At 36.6% G+C, this 22,700-nt stretch overlaps 1 protein-coding gene across 2 annotated transcripts; it reads left to right on the top strand.

The window, feature by feature from the left end:
* The first annotated feature begins 1,697 nt into the window (after positions 1–1,697).
* Positions 1,698–21,045, top strand: LOC124721384 (protein CDV3 homolog). Of its 2 annotated transcripts, XM_047246319.1 has the most exons (5): positions 1,699–1,975; positions 12,331–12,562; positions 17,742–17,831; positions 19,346–19,448; positions 20,088–21,045. In XM_047246319.1, the coding sequence occupies exons 1-5, from the start codon at positions 1,790–1,792 to the stop codon at positions 20,227–20,229; spliced, it is 753 nt and encodes a 250-aa protein (XP_047102275.1). In that variant the 5' UTR covers positions 1,699–1,789; the 3' UTR covers positions 20,230–21,045. The 2 variants fall into 2 exon arrangements, with proteins under 2 accessions (XP_047102276.1, XP_047102275.1); XM_047246320.1 differs by lacking the exon at positions 19,346–19,448 and having other exon boundaries at positions 1,698–1,975.
* Positions 21,046–22,700: the final 1,655 nt, after the last annotated feature.

Raw genomic sequence — 22,700 nt, 5'->3', positions numbered from 1 at the left:
GCTCTCCTGCGAACCTTGCAGAACTAGCACTCCTGAAAGAAAGGATATTGCGGGGACATGGCTTAGCCACAGCCTGGGGGATGTTTCCAGAATGAGATTTTCATTCTGCAGCGGAGTGTGCGCTGACATGAAACTTCCTGGCAGGGAGTTGTTGTATCTTCCTAAACTCATCATTTAAAGCTGATTCTTGAAACTTAGTTAGTAGGCTTTCTTGGGATAGCTTCCAACTGTCTTCAAGAGTCTGCCAATTCAGTTCTTGCAACATGTCTGTGACTGTCTCCCGTGGGTCCAACAAACTTGTGATCACTGGTGCTGCCCTTCTCTGTTTACATTCAATATCCCCTGTTAGTTGTATTTGATTTGGTCCCAATCACTGGAGCAAAATTCTAGGCTGGGTCACACAAGTGATTTGTGAGCTATCTCCTTTGTAGCTTAATTGCATTTACTTACTATTGTACCAGTACAATGAAGTCTGCTTCACCCATGACTGAATCTATGTCATCATTCCCTTTCATGGCCCTACTGTTACTGTTTGCATGAGTTTTGCTGTGCCATACTAATATTAATATGATACTATGCATTTTTTTTAATTTTGTGCCCAATTTTACATTTCTAACTATTTAAAAGGAAGTTGCCAATGTTTGCACTACTTTGAAATCCTATCAAGATCATACTGAATATTTGTGCAGTTTCGTTCAGACTGTAGGTCTGCTTCATTGAAGATAACTGCATCATCCGTGAAAAACCTATGGTTACTATTAATATTATTAATATTGCCCTCAAGGATGTTAATATACAACATGAGCCCAAGGGTCTCAACATGCTTCCCAAGGGTGCACTGGAAGTTACTTCTACATATGTCGACGACTCTCCATTCAAGATAAAGTGCTGCGTCCTCCCTACCAAAGGAAATCTTCAGTCCAGTCGCAAATTTCGCCTGATTCCCCATACGATCGTTTATTTGATAATAAGCTTAGGTATCGTACTGAGGCAAATGCTTTTCTTAAATCGAGAAATATTCCATCTAGCTGACTGCCTTTCTGGTCGCCATGTGGGAAAAGTGCGAGTTGGGTTTTCGAAATCCATGCTGGTTGCCATGGGGCGGCCATTCTGTTCGAGTTCACTCATTATGTTTGAGCTCAGAATATGTTCTAAGATGGGATTTGCTGCGCAACTACTTGAGCAACAAAAGACTTAACCGTACTTGTCTAATGGGATGAGAAATTGTCTCTCACTAGAGGTACTATGATATGATGACTAACAGAGAATCACTAGCCCCATCCAATTAATTTTATTGTTTTGGTGTGTAGCAATTCATGGAAAAGCAAGTCCTTTTTATTCTTATTATAAGTAAATTAGCAACTTATGGAAATTATTTAGAAGTCAATTTTTTTTGGAACGTTAGTACTAAATTGCGTAAGATTTTCCCCCTTGATTTATCATCAAGCTCACGATATGTACTGCAGTTCTAGCTAGTAGCGGCCTCTAGAGTTTGTCCATTTCAGTGACCTAGACGTAAATATATTTTGTATTGATGGATTAGTCTTGTAATAATTGTCCGTAAAAGCTGCCAATACAGTATTAATAGTTCAGTTTTTAAAGTCAGTACTGTTAACCGAACACAGGTTTGCTATAGCAAATTTTGTTGTGTTTTGCTGGCTTCTTTATTAATTCCTCAGACTGAAACTACTACATGCGTGTAGCATCTGTGCAGAAAGCCCAAAAAGGTTCTGTGCTTCAGTGCTTGTGAGACCAGTACGGGTTGTTAGAGAGTAGGTTTAGGCTTAAAATGGCTGATTTAGATGATTTCTTTGCGAAAAAGGACCGAAAGAAAAGTAAAGGTAAAAAGTTTACGACAACAGACGAAATAGCGAAGAAACTTGAAGATGCGGGTAAAAAATCCGAAAAGGTAAAAAAACCCATGCCGTTACAGCAGATTGGCACGGATGGAGATGAAAATATTCACCAGACACAGGTAAGAATACCTTGTAGTTAAGGACTTGCAAGTAGAATGAATAAATGTTTCGGTGATCCTCGTCATATTTTAGTTATTGATAATGCTACAGGTTTAGTTCGTACGTGGTATATAGGGCTGTGTACATTGGAAAGGCATTATTCTGCATCGTCTGGTTTATGAGAATACTTCTCTGAAGTTAGAAGAAAATTGAAGACTTCTTTTTAATTCTGGAACATTTGGGCATTAAAGGAACGGCATCTTAAATTTCTAGCATCATGATCTGCCACATTCATGTCACGTGCTGAGCTAGTGGAAGGAGATCGTAACCAGAGTGCTTTCGAGTTGAGGTTTCTAGAATTATGTTCTCGAAAGGAATTTTTAGGTTAAGCTGCCCAGTGTATGCGAAATAGTTTGTGATGTTTGTGTAATATCTTGGTCCCCCGACATCTAATACTACTCGTCCTCGTGCATTTGGAAAACTTCCATCCATTTTTTGGTATTTCCCATCTTATACGGTTAGTAAAGCTTGTAAAAAGCACAAATGTATTATCTCCTTTTTTTTAAAAATAAAAATTGCGCACACTTTTGAATTCCAGTTTTGATCGGAGAGTGAGTACCAGGAAGCAGGTTATGGTGCTTCTGGTTTGTGGCAAGAAAACGAAATTTACGCCACAAAATTAAGTTTCTTACATGTAATTGGTTACTTTATCTACTTCTGTTTACTACTGCAACATGACCACCTGCCATATGGGGGGTCTTAGGTTTACTGGTTGGTCAATGTATTTCGTTTATTTAACTTGTATTATTGCTTGTGAACTGTTGTTTGACTTGGAGACTGAATATTTGGTATTACAAATAATTTAATACAGGTCTTGAAAAAGTGAATGTCGTCCATGATGTGTAGGCCTATTGTTTCCTGATCTCAGAGTGCAGTTGGGTTTCAATAGTGTGTGAAATTGAGGGCAACACTGCACCTAATTTGGTTGTAGGCAACATAACAGTAATCTGAATTTTTCAAGGTTATTGAGGATAATGTGTCATTATTCCTCTCCCTCCACAAAAAAATATTTAGAGTGGGCATACACAGAATGTACTTACTTGAGAGTAATTAAAACTGTTTTTGTATGTCTTTTTAAATTGTAGCATCCATTTAGGTTCACTCAACCTTTCTTGACACATGTGCAACCATTGTGCCTTCGAACCAAACTGTGACTCTGTGGCAGAATTCTGAACAGTTTGTACAGGTTTTTCAACACATTGATACACAAGCACTGACAATATTGGTGGCCGCATCGTTAGTGATTTCTTGAATGGTTCCTGAATATGTGATAAATAGGTTTCCTGGCACAGTAAAGGGAATTTTGTGTAAATTGTCATTTAGAAACGCGCACACACACACACACACACACACACACACACACACACACACACACACAGGTTGATTCCTTTAAGAAATAAACTAATTAAATATATAAATGTATAGACATCCTCAGCCTAAAGATACTATAATAAGTTTTGGCTCTGTTAGTGGCCTACCTCAAGGCATGGGCTAAGGAAAGTGTTCAGTGCAACACAAAGAAAATGTTGGGTATTTTAGTGTTTTAATTACTTAGAGATGCAGAAATTGATTCAGGAGGATTTTAATGGGAGAGTTCACTATATTTTTTAAGTGTCAAAGAAATTGGTAGGTAATTTTGTGATATGAACAGAGGCTTTGAATTCTTAGTGTCTAGGTAAAACAGTCTTTGTAAGTGCCCTGTTGTGCATTGCAATTTACGTTACACCTACATGGGTAGTTCCAAATAATGATACTCAGGTTAGCGTCAACCATTTTTAACACTATTTTAGAAAACTTGGGTCACTTCGTGATCTTGAGTACTGTTATTGCCCATAAGAAATATGCCGTTACAATTAGTTCAGTATTTGATTTTATCCTATAATAAAGGTGAATACTGGAATGAGTCCTTTGAAATGGACAGAGCTGAATTCCTTCCCTAACCTTGTCATACCTTAGTCTGTACACTTTGTCTGTAGGCTATTAAATCCAGTATATCTTCCTGGAGTTAAGACCTACATTGCTTGGAATACCTTCCAGTCTATCAACTAAAGTCAGACATAAAACTGATGTATGCAGATAATCAAAAAATCATTTAATTTGAACCATTGTGTGCTAACACAGTTAAAACCTTGTTTCTGTTATGAACACATGAAAAGAAAACTAAGTGTTGGCTTTTATACTTACTGGATTGACTATTAAATACTTCTAAAATGTTTGTGCCTAAAATATTTGTTACCGATTTGAAACTGTTCCCAGTGTAAACAAAATTATTAGTTGCTCGCTTTTACATCTAGTGGACTGTGGCTGTGGCAGATAACCAGTACTTGATGCACGTATGGAAGAGAAGGGAGAAAATAAAAGTTGTGGAAAACATAAACAACAGTGAAGTAATGGAAAGGTTATTGCAAAGAATTTCTTAAAGGTGGTTAACCCCTTAATACCTGAATAAATATCTATATGTAAGATAAAAATAAAAAATCTCAGCACTTTAGAGGCATCTGAAACACTCGGCAGAATGCAGCATTTTTCAGAAGAGTTGGTAGCTTCATTCAGAATCACCATCTACTGGCACTGTCGTTTAAAAACACTTTACCTACTAATTATTAACACAGCAGTGGTACAATGTGAATTCGCGACACTTGGCATTAAGGTGCCAAGAAAAGAAAAGTAAACTGTATGGGCCATATACTGAAAGAAAAATAATTTTAATTGAGAAAGGACAGAATAAAATATGAAGGAGAAGGGTGAAAAATTGAGGATGAAGTGTTGAGAGGAACATATCGGACTACAAAGTAGTTGCCATGGGGCAGAATCAGATGGAGACAGCAGTGATGTATGAAACCTGTCAGTAGAAATATAATATTATGATGATTATTACTATTATTATTTCAGACATTGTGTCTCTTTGTATCATGTTTTATTTATGCACAATGTTAATGAATCACAACAATTAGATTATCAGCTGCAAGTGTCATTTGCAGCTGATTGATAACTACCGCCTAGTGTAGCAAAGCTGTATGGCTTTGGAAGAAAAGAAAAGTGTGGCAAAGCTCATGGTAGCTACTCTGTACATACATAGCTATAAATCACTTATCTAATTCTGGTCCAAGTGTATGGTTCATATTGGCTGGATTTGCCAATTGCCAGCCGAACTGTCACTTTCTTATGAACATAATTTAGAGCTCAGGGTAGGCTGTTGATCAGCATGCCACCACTACTTTCATTTTATTAGATAGCTGGCTCAAGTTACATGTTGGAAACACCCCCCCCCCCCCCCCCACACACACACACACACATATATAATCACAATCAAGATTTTTTCCTATATATGAAAAAAATCTTGATTGTGATGATGACACTTGTGTGTAATGCAGCCTGAAGTCTAGGTTGTGTTGGAAGATGGCAGTTAGTTTGAGAGTTCCAGCCCCTAACGAGTTCTGCAAATGATTTGATGAAATAAGAATGTGAAATGTCATTGATAACAAATTTGTTGCTTGTTAATTCTGTTTGTGTGGTACACAGGATTGCATGAAAGTTTGCATTAAATGAAACTGCCAAAAGCACATACTAAAAGGAATGACAATCTGTGAAGCTCTCCAGCACTTGAGTTTAACCAAATAGGTACCACATCCACAGCCTTCCCCAGTTCTTGAAATGAGCTGTGACTGTTACCGAGAAATAAATGTGGTGTATTTGCTGATTAACTGTCTCCTTTCTCAAGCTGGATGAATGTGTTGAGTTAGCTTCATTTGGGTTGATGGGAAGACCAAAACAATAAGAGTGTTAGTCTCAATGTGATTTAAGCTAATCTGGATGGTACACTTGTACATAAAACTCCATTTTCATTGTGGCCCAATTTGAAGTGCATGCGAATACTTTGCTGTACATTCAAACTCGTTTCTGGTGTTAAAAATAGGTCATTGTAAATCCACATCTAGAATTATTCTGTTGTGGAAGAGATCTTGCTTAATAGTTTGGCAGTGTGTGTCATCTGTTAGATTGCCATGTATAGTTTTAAATTTCAGTGTATAAATATATAAAATAAAACTTTTGTTGTAGAGTGGTATTACTACTTGTATGATTGAGGACTTCCCAAGTTTTCTAACTGCATTTGAATTCATACATTTAGAAATATTTTTGAGACCTCTGCATTAATTTCATTTCATGTGCATTTTTTATAATTCTCATAATTTAATGAGAGATTTTATCATGTGGAAGTTAATTAGATGTGAATTTCATGTTCATTTTGGTATGAACAATTATGGAATATGTCAGATGTTCTAAAAAGAACATAGCAGAAAGTAACTAAGGGCTTTGTATTCGTTTTAATTTATTGCTTCACTCCACAAATGTAGTCAGCATTATTAGTACAAACTAAGGTCAGAAAAATCCAATGAAAACCAGTTATAAAATTGACTACATTGTGGAGTGCAGCTTTGAGGATGATATTGGCTTTTAAGAACCACACTGACATTCTAAAATATTGTGACTTCACCAGTTTCCATATTGACCTCCTTGCCTCCTTGTTAAACTAGTCAGTGAGTTTTATGAGACAGATCTAAACTGCTACAAATATCTTAAATAAAACCGAACCATGACGCTTCTGTAAGAACTGGTGATCTTGTGGTTGGAGATGCAATTTATGAGTTAGGAGCACCTATTTTTCAGGTTGTTTAGTTCTCATTCATGCTACACAGATATTAGGTATGTCAGCATCAAAGTACCATGGTGTATTAAGGACAGTTCTTGGAGTTTTCAATGAAAGAATATAATTGTTTCTGTTTATACAGGCTGTCCTATGGGGAAGTGGTCAATATACGGGAATGTGACAGGAATGATAATTCGAAGTAGTAAAGCCTAGTAAGCATGGACCTTCAAATGAATACCTTAAGAGCTAAAAGCACTTAGTCGTAGATACTGTGAAACAGCCCTTCTACAGAACTTGGGCTCATAGAGTTAAGGTATGCATATTAGAGCCTTTGTTTACTAGCCTTTTCAGCTTCAAATGATTCTTCTGGTCATATCCCTGAATACTGATAATTCTTCCTGTGACACCATGTATACACTAGTTTCTTTATTTGTAAGTTAAAGGCCTCAGCTGAGATGTGAATCCATTTAAAATCCTTAAATTTCACCTTGGAAGTTTTGAGGGGGTCAACAAAGCATGTCAAGCTACATGTGACGTAGATTTGGCTCACGTTCTAATAACATTTGTTGTACTTCTGGTACTTTCCTTATTATTATTTTTTCGTACCTTTAAAATTGATGTATTCCGTGCGCATCTCGATTGTTCAGACAACTGCATGACATTTTAGTTTGCGCTTGGCTGAATCGGTCACAACTAGATTTTAGCGTTTGTTTCAGCTACCTGCTTATGATTGACACTGAGCTGCTTGTATATGCATATAGTGTACTTTAGGATACATATGAATTGAAGTTTACGTTGGCACGTACCATATCTAGATTAGTCCAGCTGTCTAATTATAAGCCTACAGTGTAAATAGTGTTGCTACATGAAAAAATGTCTTCTTGTATACACATTTTTCTCTAACCTAATATGTGCACCATCTCAAACATCTGTGCGTTGAGTTGTGATATCGAAACTGATTGATAAGGTGCGTATTCACCTCTTCAGCACTCCTGAAGTAGCTATTCTCTTCTATTGAATGCTGTTCTTTGTCCTGAAGTTCTTCTAATGATGTAGTTGAGAACAGGTTTATCTGACTCCTGACTTAAATTTCTCCAGTATTTTTCCTCTGCTGCTGGGAGCAAGTGCAGTAGTAATGTTTTGTACTTATTCATGCAACTGCAAACTGTTTTTAGTTTTGTAAACATTAGTAGCTACAATAACATTGCTTTGCAAAAGATGTAAGTTGCAGGTTATACATGCTATTGCCATGGGACTGGTAAACTACCATAAATAAATCTTGTAATTTGAACATATTGCTGTTTCTTCTGAGCATGTATCAGATAATTATAACATGTAATTAATTAAACTATTCTTAAGTTAATACTGTTTCTAGGATCCTAGCTTTTAAAATATTTCTCACATTTACAGTTGATTATGTATGGGGAATTTTGTTATTCATCAGTTTTCTGTTAAACAGGTGCTGTGTTTAGCAGTGTTTTCATGAGCTTTGAACACTTAAATAGTAGACATTGTTAGTATGATGTCAGTGTAGCCAGTTAAATTCAGAGCTTTCATAAAAACTTCAATCCAAAATATGAGAGGTCAGTCTGTTATACTTGGTGCAACACTGTTTCTGGTATTGTGTTTGTGTAGTTATATTCCCAAGCTTTTATATCGAATCTTTTGAACTGAGGTAGATCCACTGCAGTTTAATTACAGGACACATTTTACTGTCAGGCTATTTGAGTTGTAACACTACAATTGTTCTAAAGGGTGTGATTGATTTAACTGCCATTACAACTTTGATAATATAACTTCAGTGACTGGAGACTTCAAACGGACACGAATGTGTAATAATTATAAACAACAGTTAGTTCTCAGATAGCTACTTAATCCATACGCTTGATTTAGTACGTATGTGAAAAGTCTGAATGATATTACAGCCAGATGCATACTTTCATTGTTACATTTTGTGTATGGTTGGCACTGTATTTATTTTATGTACAGGAATGGAAGGTTAAGGAAAAGCTTGAGATGAACAAAACTTGTGCGAGCCCAACTTAACATATTGTTGCACTCTGCAGTCTGCAATCTCCTCGTCTTAACGGTAGGGGTTTCAGTTTCTGATACTGCACAATTTCTCAGTCACATCAATTGCACCATTTTAGTAGAAGTGCTCTTCCAGCTCACTTCCTATTGCCATTGGCTGTGTTTACTGGAATGGCTACACTGCTAGACCAGTTTAAAGATATATGCTGCTGTTAATGGTAAATTGTTACGCTATTGACATGGCAGAAAAGAGAAGAGGTGGGTGTGTGTGTGTGTGTGTGTGTGTGTGTGTGTGTGTGTGTGTCCACATTCATGTGCGTCTGCGTATTTGTTCAGTTCACTTGCAGTTGGTTTGCATGAGATCTAAAGTGCTTGCATGTGTTTTCCCTATCTGAATATTATACTGCTTACAGATTAATTTTTCATAACAGCAGGAGCCCTTCCATTAAGTTTTTATGTTCTTATATTCCATCTGCATGGGTGCTAATGTGTTTAAAATGATAAACTTACATGGATCAGTTAACTGCATGTTAGTTATCATTGTAACACTTGTTAACTGGTTGTGAGCAAATATGAGTGAGCAAAACATGCATATGTGTAGCATGAACTTCTTAGTTTTCTTATTTTTCATAAAACTGTACGCATATTGTTTTTAAACAAATGTGCATCTCTTAAATACAACTAGCAGAAATAGCATGCAGGCATTTTGTGTGACTGCTTGAGCCAGACATAGATTATGGAATACATGCAATTTATCACTGTTATGTCAGTGTTTGATGTTTGACAGTGTATATAGCATCAGTAAAGCCCTTCTTGAATGTATGAAATCTTTCATGGGCTTGCTAATTGTTTGCAGTGGAAACATTGCTATATAAGTTGACTGTATTAGTTTCTACATGCATTGTACTAGTTCAGTTATTGTCAGTGTTAATGTTTGTCTGTTGGTGAGCCACATTTTTGCTATAATGAGCTTTTAACATTCTAATTAAATTGAATTTTCCCCAAATTAACCCATCTAGACCACTAAATTTCCTGTACTGAGTAGATTACAAAAATTTGACACGTGTGTTATTGTAATTGTTTCATATGTGGTTTGGGTATACTGGAGCCTTTTCTTACTTGTATCATCTGCTTATCAGTTGCTAAAAAACAAACTGAAATTAGAGTGGAAGACCCAGAGGAAGAAAAAAGGAATTTAATCTTACTTTGTATTTGTTTACACTAATCCTTTAGCCTTTGCTCAGTATATACTTCACTTCTTTTGCATATAGTGTCAGTGTCCAATTATGTATTGGTCACAGCAGATAATTTACTGTGAAAATGTGGAACCAATGTGATGCTACTGTTGGTGCCAGTGTGTACTAGTTGTTAATAGGTGTTATAGATGTAACTGCCTTACAGATTAAAATTGTATGTGAGACTGAGATTTGAAACCAGACTGTCATCTTTTTTGGGTGATTTTGGGTAATGCTCTTTGCAGCAGAATATCAAGCTTTCATATGTCAGCACCTTCTCCCTTGTTGAGAGGTGGGCTGTAAGATGTGCCTAAATTCACAGTTGGTAAGAGTGTTGAATGCCAAACATCAGGGTCTGGTTTTGTCACAGTCCAGCACACACTTTTAAACTGTTAAGAAGTTAAGTAAACTTGCACACTGTGCCCTACTGGCACTGTTGTGCATTGAAGACCGTGACCATATGGAACCTCTGTGCCACTATTAAATTTATTTGCTGAAAGGTGAGTTTAACTTAGATCTGTGCATTTCATAGGAAAATGAAAAAGGAAAAAATTGGCTGTACTTCAGTGCTTGATTTTAGGTTTTGATGGTTGCCATTATAGCAGCCTGTCATCTGCTGTTTCCATTAATTTTGTTTGTGTACTGTTAATATCATTGATGGCTTCTGAGTTGCATGTTTTACAGAAATACTTTAAAGACCAACAGACTGTATGTAGATAAGCGAAAATAAGCCTAGTGTTTCTATTATGAAGTTGGATAGATGACATATTTAGATTTACTTGTTGACTGAGGTCATAATCTGCTGTGAGAAAAGTGGTATACATACTAATGGCACTGCCTTGAGAATATATTGCCCAACATACAAATATTGATTATTCAGTAGTTAAATACAGTACAAAAATATTCCTGTATGGTACGTGGCAATTTTGAGTAACCCAGTTTGGCATTCAGTGATTTCCGTCTCTCACTCCTGAGACTGCATTCCTACAACAAAGAGAATATAAGTAGAATTACTGAATATTGCAACTGTAGTGGTGTGTCACTGTGCTGTGCCATAGAACGTTGTAAAGTGTGCAGACTCTATTAATGGAGGAAAATGTGCTATTAATAAGTTGAATTATGAAAATCTAGAATGATTATGAGAATTTTCGTCATTTTAATATTATCGGTAATGGGCAAGAGAAAGTGGAATATGCCATGCTCGATCAGTAGGAACTGTCGTGGCATTTGCCTCAAAAAACTGTCGTCATGGCAATAAGGAAAATTATAATAAATGAGACCAGAGCATAAATCTATTCCAATGTGAGATTCTATGTAAGATGGATCGATTAGACCTAAACTCAAAAACGGGAAGAGGCTTTGAGAAAAGTTGTTATAGGTTAACATTGTAATTGCAGAAAAAGGAATGGGATGTCTTGTGTAATTGTTGAAATCCACCTTTAGGCACCTTGGATTTGCTAGAATATTCTGCTGTCTTCGAAGATTATGATTGTGAATGAAGTATGCAAAAGTAAAATCTTTTAATTCAGCTGATATCCACTGCAAATAATTGTCGAAGATCTGCAACAATGTCATTGACTCGAAAGAACAAGGTAAACTGTACCAGCTACAGTTTCGTGTGCGTGTGCGCGCACCCTTTTGGTCTTAATGGCATGTACAATGTACCTATCATAGATGGTGTAAAATAAATGCCACAAAATCTTTGCTAACTCAAGTGCATCATATTGTTCATGATTTTGTTTTGTTAAAGCTGTACTTCCTATATGCTGTTGTAGTGTTAATTTTGACATCATTATTTGCACTTAAGTATTTACCTGTTTACTATGACTGTATCCAATTTTGTTCATTCGTGCATTTATAGACTTTGACCCCCCACTTTTTTTTTCTGCTGATTATTGTAGTTTTGAGAGTTACAGCCCAATCCAATGTCATAATGTTGTGTACATTTGCAGTTTCCCTAAATGTTAAAAAAGCAATATAGCCCATATTGTCATCTGTACACGGTACTTAATTAGAAATGCCACTTTCTGCAGATAATAAACTGCTTACACTACTTCAGCATATTGGAAGTAAGGATTTAGAAATTCCGCATTTTTTAAAATTAAACTGTAGGCCTCTTAAGTAGATGAATGTGATAGTAACAGGAGCATAGTGCCACAGACAGGATAAGGGATAGCAAGGCACTGTTGTGTTCAAACCAGTCTTTGGTTTAACCTATTTAGTTAATAATACAAACAGCAAATTATTTAATTGGTGAAGCTAAAGCTTACATGTACTACAGAAGAAAGGATTTTGTCGAGCAGTGCGCCGCTACTTCGGCTGTGGAAGTCACAGTTTGTGTTTATTTTGTGATTGCTTTGTATCAGTGCGGTCATCTGAAAGTTTAATGTACCTTTTACAGGACGAAGATGATGAATGGAAGGAATTTGAAGAAGAAAAGAAGGATTACTCTGGACTCCGTATTGGAAACTTAACCATAACAGAAGGTGATAGCGAGGGAGGTGGTTGTGATGGTGAAGAACAGGATATTATGGAGGAAAATGAAGCCGGTGAACTAGTTCCTCGGCGCAAGGTTCAGTCTGGGCCATGGAAAATCGTTGCTCCACAATCCCAACCTGAACCAGAACAGCCAGGTAGAACAGCAGAATTAATAAAAATATAATAAGTGTTAATAATCTAGTTTCAACTTTGATTTTTTAACTATGTAGATATGAGAATGTTTCCTGATAGTTGGTTCACGATTTGGCTTCTTGATGTCAAAAATTGTATTGAAAATACGTGTGTGTAAACAGTAGTCAGTGTTTCTGACTTTAAGCTTCACTCTAGATGAATTATTGTGCTGACACCCATGTACTGGACAGGTCAGTCGCCACAGTATATACACTGTTGGGGGGAAAAAATTAGTACAAGTTTTGACAGGTTTCCATTTCACTCAAGATTTATTGTTGCAACGGTACATATGGAGTACACAAAACAATTAAATTTACAGATCAGTAGCACAAGTGGTTCTGAGGTACCAGGTATCAACCCATGCTGAAACTCCCATGTTAGTATGTCATGTAGCTCGCTACATACAGCAAGTATGTGCCAACTCTGGCATCCAGTCTCTCGTACAGATGGCGAAAACTGTCATGGGATACATAATGTCACACCTGCTCGACCTGTTCACATAGTTCTGTAAGGGCTGTTGGGTGACGAGTCACTTCTCGTTTCCTCCTATCCTGTAGGCATGATCCGCATCACTTCGTGCAGGGGGTTACCTTCATAGTTTCGGATGTTGTTTAATTTAGCATATGTTAAAATAGAGGAATAAGTAAGAAACACACATTTTTTTGTTTTCTCCATTAAAAATTCCTGCCCAAGATACAGGCCTCTAAAGATGACACTGCGAACACAATTTTTTTGCAGATCGGATTTTCGGAAAAATTTTTAAGATGCTTTATCTCAGTAACGGTTCTAGATATTTTGTTACAGTTTTTTATGTGGAAGATAACTGCTTTATGACTGTGTGGTTATCCTCCATTTGGACGTGTGTTAAAGTTGTTTTACTGTTGCCTTTTGAATTTTTTATGATTTACAGAAAAAAGCATTTTTCAAAAATGCCAATCCAGAAAAGTTAGCTCTTATTCTATTGATTGGTACCCATGTAGTACTATATTCTCTGTAAGGGAGAGCTTCTGCTTTGAAGTTGGACAGGTTTTATTTTTATTTTTTTTAAATTAACTTTCAAGGCTACTGTATGTCTTAACTGAAGTTGTTTTTTACTAATTTCTTTTTTACAAGGTTTATTTCTATTGTTTTTGTTACAGTTATTTCTTTTTGCTCTCATTGCTGCAGATATTTCTTAAACTTTGTTGTAATTTCATGCCAGTTTCATTGTCTTGGTTGTTCATTGCAGATTTCTGTATTATAGTTCTTCAGTGCTAATTTGTTTCCTGAAAATGCTTCTAAGAAATCTGAGACCCTCCAGTGAGGTCTGTGTTTCCTTGATTCCTTTATCAGTTGACACAGTAGCAGTGTGTTTCGTGAAAAGGACTGCTTGAAATGTCTTTTGACTGGGGCCGCAGGAAGTGTGCTGACTATTTGCACATCCATAAAAGAGCGATACATAAGACATACAAAAAACAGACTTTGTTCAGGTTGGGAATAAGTGTTTTCATTTGAAGACTCTGTTTCAAAGTGAAGATGTTTGCAGTGACGACTTTCTGTGTTCTAAATGTTTTGACAGAATAACAACGATTTTATCTGAACAAGCGTCCCATAGTGCAGATGGTGCAGATTTTGCATCAGTAGAGGAAGAATTAAATACCCTGAATCAGTCATTACAGAGGTAGGTGTTAGTCCTGTTAAGACACTGTGGTCAGTGAAGTTGAGTCATAAGCTCTATGCATCAAGAAAGCACAGAAATTACTAAAGCTGTGGATGAATACACTACAGCAAAACTGACCACTCTTCAAAGTAGAAATTCCATCTTTAGAAGGAAATGAACCAAAGCACACTTGCACCTCCGCCAGGAATTTTTCACAAATATCAATTCAGCTCTTGAGTATTTTGCATCCTACAGTGAAAAGGTGCAAGTTTTAACTATTATTCCAGAGACATTTTCAAAGAAAACAACTTTGAACCACATTCCATCAGTTTCAAAATACATGGTAGACAAATCAAGATATGTGAGGTCTGTATGTAAAAGGAGTCTTTGGAAGACCAGATCCCTGTTATGGCCATCCTGTAGAAAGGGCTCAAGTCTAAATAGTGCAGTCATTTTATCTCGAAGATAAATGGGACTGTTCTCGCCAGAGTGCCAACAAAAGACACTATAAGTGTAACAGTTGAAGGTCAAAAAGTTGTGAAAGTGAAGAGGTACATGAATCGCGTTATTAAAGAAAACTGTTGCCTTTGACAGTTTCATTGATGAACTTAATGGATGGTCAATGAAAGCAGTTACACACCAGCATCTGAAGAAATAGCAACAACACATTGCAGAAGTGGAAGGTGTGTACAGGCTGAAGAACTATGTTTAGTGCTTCACTGTGATTTTGCTGAAAACTGGTCTATCCTTCTCCCACTGGAAGTAGGAGGATATCATTTGAGTACTGACCAGGTTTAAATTTTTACAGGCGTGATATATTTTCAAAACAAGACATAAGTGTTGCAGTTAGAAGTGATGACACAGGACATGACTCAGCACACGCTTTGCTAGCAATGCGAAAAATTCAACTGCAGACAGGGGAAGGAAAGATCATTATTTCTGATGGTGCTCCTAGTCATTTTAAAAAGTATTACCAGCTGTTTGAATGAAGTCGATTGTGCCAACTGACTGGGTATACAGTGCTATTGGTCATGGGAAGGGGCCTTGTGATGGTGTAGGCGGCCTGCTGAAGCACCATGCAACAAAACATAATCTTTCCAGACCAAATACAGCTGTGATTGTGACTGCTGAGGATTTTAAGAGAGGCGTGAAATCTTACACATCCACATCCCTCATTCTTTTGTCTAAAGGGGAAATCGAAGAATTCTGTGAGCAGAAAAAAAGAAGAATGGTCCAAAAAACTACTTCTGTGATAGGAATTCAGAAGACACATTTTTGGACTCAAAGTGATGGGCAAACTCAAATTGCAAGCACTTTAAAGAGCAAGAAAGAAGAAATTTCGTTCGTTTGGCCAACACTTCGGAAACAGGATATCATTCAGATTCAAACCTGGGAAGGGTGTGTGTGTGTGTGTGTGTGTGTGTGTGTGTGTGTGTGTGTGTGTGTGTGTGACTGGTGGATTGCAGAGATTATAGATGCCAGTTATGAGTTAAACAAAATTGTAGTGAACTTTATGCTACCACATAGACCAGCTGCTTGGATATAGGTTTCCAGCTGAAGGGCAGCAACACCGCCATCAGTGCTCACTACCTGTTCACAATGTTTTGAAGATTGTAACTCCAGTTCCTATTGGTTCAACAGGAAGGAATCACTCTATATCACAGGAAGATACTAAAGCAGTGGAACATACTTTTAGTTCATTGGCTGGCTAATTTCAGTATGAAACAGTGTGTGCAGAAGTTGTATAAATTGAAATCTGTATGTCTATGGACCTTTCACATTTGGGAACCATTTAGAATACTTGAAAAGTGACTCTTACTCATCTTTCAAAACTAAAATTATGTTAAATAAGGCTAGGTTTTGATTTTTATAAGCCTGTTATGTGGTAATGTGGTAATGATAGGTTTTATGTATGGCAAAAATTTCAGTTGTTTGTAAAACCTGTTCAACCGAAAAGTGGAAGCTCTCCTTTTCAGGAAATGTAGAACTATATGGTACTAATAAAAAGGGAAAAATTCAAAATTTTATGGACTGGCATTTTTTAAAAAATTTTTTTTTCCTTAAATTATAAAAGTTAAGAACACTATAGTAAAATAACTCTTAACAGATACGTCCAAATGGAGGATTTGTTTGTAATCATAAAACAATTACCTTTCAAATAAGAAAGACCTTAACAAAATATCTAGAATTGTTACAGAGATACAGCATTTTAAAATTTTCCCAAAATTCCCATCTTCATAATGATAAGCACAGTGTCATCTCTGGAGGGCTGTATCTCTGAGCAGAAATTTTTTTTGGAGAAAATACAAAAATATGTGTTCTTTACTTTGTCCTTCATTTTAACATTTGCTATGTTCAATAACATCAGAGACTATGAAGGTAAGATTTTCTCCTAGCTTGCCTGCACTGTTACGAACTATGGGTGCATGTGCTATATTGGAGACAAGTAGAGTGATTGTGCTGGCCAGGAGAGTTGCTGCTTGTCTTGTGGAGCAGATAGTTTCATGGGCAGTGTGTGGGTGAGCATTATCCTGTTGGAACAACACATCACCTTCCTGTTGTAAGAATTGAAAACGAATGGGTCTGACAATGTACTGGACGTACCGAATGCTGTTTTCCCCCTACAGAAACACCAAAACAGATCGTTTTATAAGTTTGTTTTTTAAAAACAATACGCCAATGTATTTTAGATATTTCCTTCCCCCTTCGCCTGCTATGTGTTATACGTACATTTTAAATTTGAATTACTGCACGATTCACAAATGCACAAGAGTTATTTAGTGTTAATATCTCGCAAAACCAGTAATACTATGTCTTCACGTGACACATGTCACATAGAGGGCGTGTCAAGCCCCGTCACACCGAGGTCTGCTGAACAAGTGCATGTAAACAGCGACCTCAGTCTATGTGATCGTCGTAAGCTTATTGACACCAGTGCTTACTAATTTAAGTTATATATTACAGGTATGTTCCTAACAAGTGTTATGTTCATATGCAGATGTAATTGTGATTTTCTGTTTTATACTCTCTGATCGTAATGTGAAAAAAATTTTAACTTCTAGCACTGAAGATGGTCACTAAGTGACCGAAAATCGATTTTGCGATAATAAACAAAAATATACGACCAATGCTGTCTCTCCTTTCAAGTATACTAATTTATTGCCATTGAAAGTTGGATAGGTACTTTGTGCATCTGTTTATATACTGTATTATTCAAGTTGTGACGTGTTAATTCATTGTAAAGTGCTGGGAGCCATTTGCATGTGTGTTTAGTTCTCTCTCTCTCTCTCTCTCTCTCTCTCTCTCTCTCTCTCTCTCTCTCTCTCTCTCTCTCACACACACACACACACACACACACACACACACACACACACACGGCAGTTATTGTTGTTATTAGTCCATTTCATCAGACACCATAATCAATATTTCCAGTATGTTGTTGAAAATTACATTTACGATTAGTGTTTGCACAATATTGATGCAGTGTTCTTCCTTTTTTGCAGTTGAAGATAAGCATATTGAGTATATGCCTACAGGTGGTTCTGCATACTTACCACCGCACTTGAGGAACCAGCCAAGGGAAATACATTCTAGTAAGTTTACTGATTTATCGGGAAGTGTAAGTAGTGTCTTCTGAATTTTACAGCTGATCAGTGTTTCTTCAATTTGTGACAGTTTGCATTAGGTATTAAGGCATGTGGAACATCATTTAAAGAATGTTAGCTTTAAATTGTCAACAAAAATTTATAATATTCGCAAAAAAAATCAGTGTTCTGCAAATTTGGATATTGCGATACTTAGAATAACTGAAGTGTCTAGAGGTTATCATTTCAATCTATTGAAACTGTCAAATGCGTGTGTCATGCTTCTGGGAAAACGCTGATGATGACAAAATGTGTAATGTTGTGGAGTTACTCAGTGCACATTTTGTCAGAAGTGACCACTGAATATATTTCACAGAAGTTTGTAATCCAGAGAACATCGATATACCAATGACAAAGAAATTTTTGTACTGTGTTTAATCTCTCTGTGGGTAGCCACAGGACCTTCTATTCCAACAGAATATACACTTTTGTACAAAACCTCTGACTGAATGCCTTTGGGGTGTGCAGATGTACACTAATTTGACTGCCAAAATGAAATTGAAAATGCGTTAAAACCCTGATATTCATTTATAAACACATTGTATTTGGAAAGGTATGGGTTACTTTGGTTTGCATCTAACATGAGGGTCTTAGGAGGGCCTTGAACTTTCTGCCAAGGTTGTGCAATTTCTAGTTTCTTTAATAAAAGAATAAAATGGAGGAATTGCAGTATAACTGAGGGATAATGGCAGGTAGTATGTAATCCTATTCCTAGAAATTGAAGCACCTTGAAACATTACTGTGCTTGTGCATACAATGCAACATCGTAGTACTAGTAATACAAACTTATTTACAAAAAGGATTGCCAGAATGATGAGTAGCCACAGTACGCGCACACATACTGAAACAGTGTACTGCATAGTGACATGGCTGATACAACAGACCATTTAACAATGAAAAAGCTGAAGTGTCCGTTGTCCGAGCATAGAAACCTGAATTGTATTTAAAAAAAGTAAAATTTAAAAAAATCCTGGCCATTCCTCTACCTCTAAAATGCATGTTTTTTTATATGTAAGCCTTAGACTGTTAACTCTTCATTTCTAACTTAATTTTTATTAATTAGGTTACTTTGCATTGTAATTGAGATACATTTCATCTCATCTCACTGCCTCACTTGACCCGAGATTCTATGTAGTGTACCTGTACCTGCTTATCCCTTAGACAGTCTGGTTTCGTCAAACCAATTTCTCTTTTGCCAGAGGAAGAATCACCTGGGTTTGTAAGCCAGTGTTAGTTAGCTCTTGTTTCTTTGTCACGTATTAAAGTAATCTTGTCTTTTTATTGCAATTTGCCTTCAGCTTTTTTTGACATGATGTAAGTATTAACTGTTAAATTTTTATGTGCTCATAATCTCGTGCTATTGGGAGCAAAATTCAATTATTTGGTGGTTGTCTAATATGTCAAATGGAGATTGTTTTAAATCTACTGATAAAACACATTCAAACAATTTTAATGTGTTTTAGGTCCTCGGATGAAGAACAGAACTGCACCAGACATAAATAGTGAAGAATTCTTCCCCACTCTATCTGCTTCAAAGAATGTTGATCCTAGAGCTCAAGGTCGAAAGTAAGTTGTCAGGTTTCATAACTTGAGATTGTTTCCCAAGCAAGAGAACTAAGGTACAGTGAAGCCACAGCCATCTGTACTTTGGCTGTTTGGTGGTTTTTGGAAGACAGGTCTTGAAAGTTGTGTCCCAGTAACAGTATATATCTAAGTGACATTTAAATAATGAAATACTTTCTACCAGTAAACTCGCATTGTTCAGTATGTCTCATTTAATCAGATGTGTTGTAAACTGTGAAGGAAGTAATGTGCGCAGGCCTATAACCGAATGGGTGAACCAGCTTGGGGGGTTTAAAGCAAGGGGGTTGTACATCCAATAAAATAACTGTGATGTTACGACCAACTTTGTACTGTTGACTGTGTAACTTCTTGAAGATAGTACTGCTGCTAGAAAAAATTGTAAATTCCCTCATAGCTTTATAATGTTGAAAATTTGTGCTTCAATATTATCATTGTCTTAACAAAAGGTCTGTCACTTGAATGGCGAAATACCCTTTACTTGAGATGTTGGTCATTCAAATGCCTTTTAGCAAATTACGGTACCATAGCATTGCACTTAATTTGTTGTTACCATATAGTAGAAAATATTTGTTGCTGTACTTTCAAAGTGATTCATATGATTTTCATTTGTCATTGTTGCAGGAGACGAGATGAGGGTGCTTTTGAAGAAGTCCGTAACAGCCGATCCCATTCCAATCGATATGCAGAGAGTGCTATGGCAGCCTCAGGACCACGTCTCAGTTTGGGCAACAAGTATGGTGCCCTGAGCCAAGAACAGAGCTGAGACTGGCCTGACCTCCCCCCCCCCCCCCCTCCCCCTCCTTTACACACACACACACACACACACACACACACACACACACACACACACACACACACACACACACTCTCTCTCTCTTTTATTGCTGTAAATCAGTTGTTGGTATTTTTTATTGATGTGTTGTCATTCATTTTAGTAATTCAATAACTACAAGAGCTTGTTTCCACCATAATTATGGCAGTGTGACTTTCGTGATTCATGAAGAACAAACCTAGTGGATGAAGCCATTTTACCTGTATGGTGGGTGTAATAGCTTCTGGCTGTTGTGAAGTGTCTCATTCTAAAAAAGAAAAAAAGTTGAAATACTGTGAAGTGCTTTGTGGCACGAACAAGTTTGAATGAAACTGGTGACTGTTAAAAGAGCTTCATATGTTTATAGAAGATATTTGATGATTTACAATAAAAAGCTCCACATGTGCTAAAATTGTTTTATTGTATAAATTTCTCAGTGATCTAACTACTCTAGGATACTTTACCAAAAATTAAGATTTCACTGTAGCAAACATTCCTTTGTTTTTGCTGTTACTATTGTTGTTTGTTGCATTGACCTTTATGCAGGAAAAACTTTCACTGGTATTTGTGATAAAAAGATGGCTGGCTGTTCATCACAAGGAATGAGTAAATAGAAAACTTGAAACAGCTCATTGTTCAAGGATTTGGGTTAGATAACTGTAAAGTGTAAAAATTAACAAAGTATTTGTTTGTGCTTATTTGTTGGTTAAAGGACCAGTTGAAATTCTGGTATTCATTAAAGCAATAAATTACTTTTTTACAAAATTACCAAAGTGTAAATGTGGGTGTTGTATGCTGTTGTGAGGAAACATTGCCATTTTAAGCAAGGTCAAAACAACTGAAAGATCTAACCTAGTTGATATGCCTGATCCCCAAAAAAACTACCCTCTCCTCATCCAGTTGCCCCTGTAAAGCAACACAGAAACAATGTACTACCCACTACTTAATGATACAGTGATAAGGACCAAAGTGTGTACTCTGTGGTGCAACTGAGGTAGGGTAGGGGATGGCTGGCCCTTTTATAAAGGGATCATACCAACCAACATTACTGGTCATTTCCATAACACAATCTTTTCAAATTTGGTATATTTTCATTATGTGCAGATCTAACAGTTCTGAATTGATTCCATAAAAATACAATTAATTGCAGTTATCATTAAGGCCTGAGGAACAGGAGTAAGCAGTAACCATTCTTCTGTTTTTAGTAGTACTGAATTGCTTAACATACCAATTTGCATGCTTAACTGTGTAGAACTTCCTTCTTTTTTCACTTTACATGCTGGGCTTCCACCACTTGCCATGTTAGATATGGTGAGATAAAATAAAACTGATAGACTAAAAAGTGAATAATTTGCACTAATCACATGTCAAGTGTTTACTATTAGTGTGCATAGTAATGCCTTCAGTCATTTTCTGACTCTACAAGGTGACTAGACAATGAAATAATGCTACAGAGTTGACAGCACGAAGAAAACATCTCCAACACTATAGTGTGAATTCTGTAGCACCTACTGTAACCCACATTGTTTGATTTGGTTTGGGATTCTGGGCAGCCTAACTTTTGTCCCCTAGTACTTGGTGCCATTTTCATTGTTTTCACTGGATTGTCAGGAAGTAACAAAGAAACTTTGGATGGCTAGGCCAGCAGATAATCAGACTGTAATAATCATAACACAATACTGTTTAAATCATTGTATTAAATCCATTGCATTTCTCCAAAGGACTGTCGCATGGCTATGTAAAGGTGTGGCAACTTTTGGAAATTTGGCATACTCGTTAAGAAATTTTTCATTTTACCCATGTGTGTCTTAATTGGCCACACTGTGAATATGTTTGAAGTAATTTGAAGTATAATTTGGAGAATAGAAAGATGCTGGAACTCTTGAAGTTAAGAATAATTACACTGTTCAATAAAAATCACCTTTGGTGCAGTGCAACATTATATATCCAGTAAAATTTTTTTGTTACCTCTCAAAGCCTATGTTGATAGTTGATGAATCAGTACAAGGACAAGTGTGTTAATACACATTAAAGCCTGCAATTTCCTCCGGGCATCTTCTAAAGGCTACAGCTCATAGTACAACACAGCTTTCAATGTCTTGTCAACAGCTAGGTAAAAACAAAGTCTGTTTAATACCATAATACTGTTACTGCTAATGGACAATAACTTCATTTGAGTCCAAAACTTTGTTACACCACTTTTTAGAATCTGATGACATTACAGAACCCCTCCTGCGCACACACAAAGTCCGTCAAGAGTACTACAGATGAAAGGCTGTTTGTACCACTCTTAGCCCCTTTCTTGCAAGATGAACTAGAGAATGTACAGATATTAACAGTATCTGTGCAGTTTTTTAAATTAAATTAAGATATACTGTAGATACTTCAGATTTGTGGCATCATATAAAATAGCTCAAAAAGTT

The sequence above is a fragment of the Schistocerca piceifrons genome, chromosome X (assembly GCF_021461385.2).
Source record: "Schistocerca piceifrons isolate TAMUIC-IGC-003096 chromosome X, iqSchPice1.1, whole genome shotgun sequence".
Lineage (NCBI taxonomy): Eukaryota > Metazoa > Arthropoda > Insecta > Orthoptera > Acrididae > Schistocerca > Schistocerca piceifrons.
This window is presented reverse-complemented; position numbering and strand designations above follow the sequence as displayed.

Coding starts and splice junctions, on each gene's coding strand:
- LOC124721384 (XM_047246319.1), top strand. CDS start 1,790: ATGGCTGATTTAGATGATTTCTTTGCGAAAAAGGACCGAAAGAAAAGT. Junction 1,976..12,330: donor AAAATATTCACCAGACACAG/GTAAGAATACCT, acceptor TACCTTTTACAG/GACGAAGATGATGAATGGAA. Junction 12,563..17,741: donor ACCTGAACCAGAACAGCCAG/GTAGAACAGCAG, acceptor CCTTTTTTGCAG/TTGAAGATAAGCATATTGAG.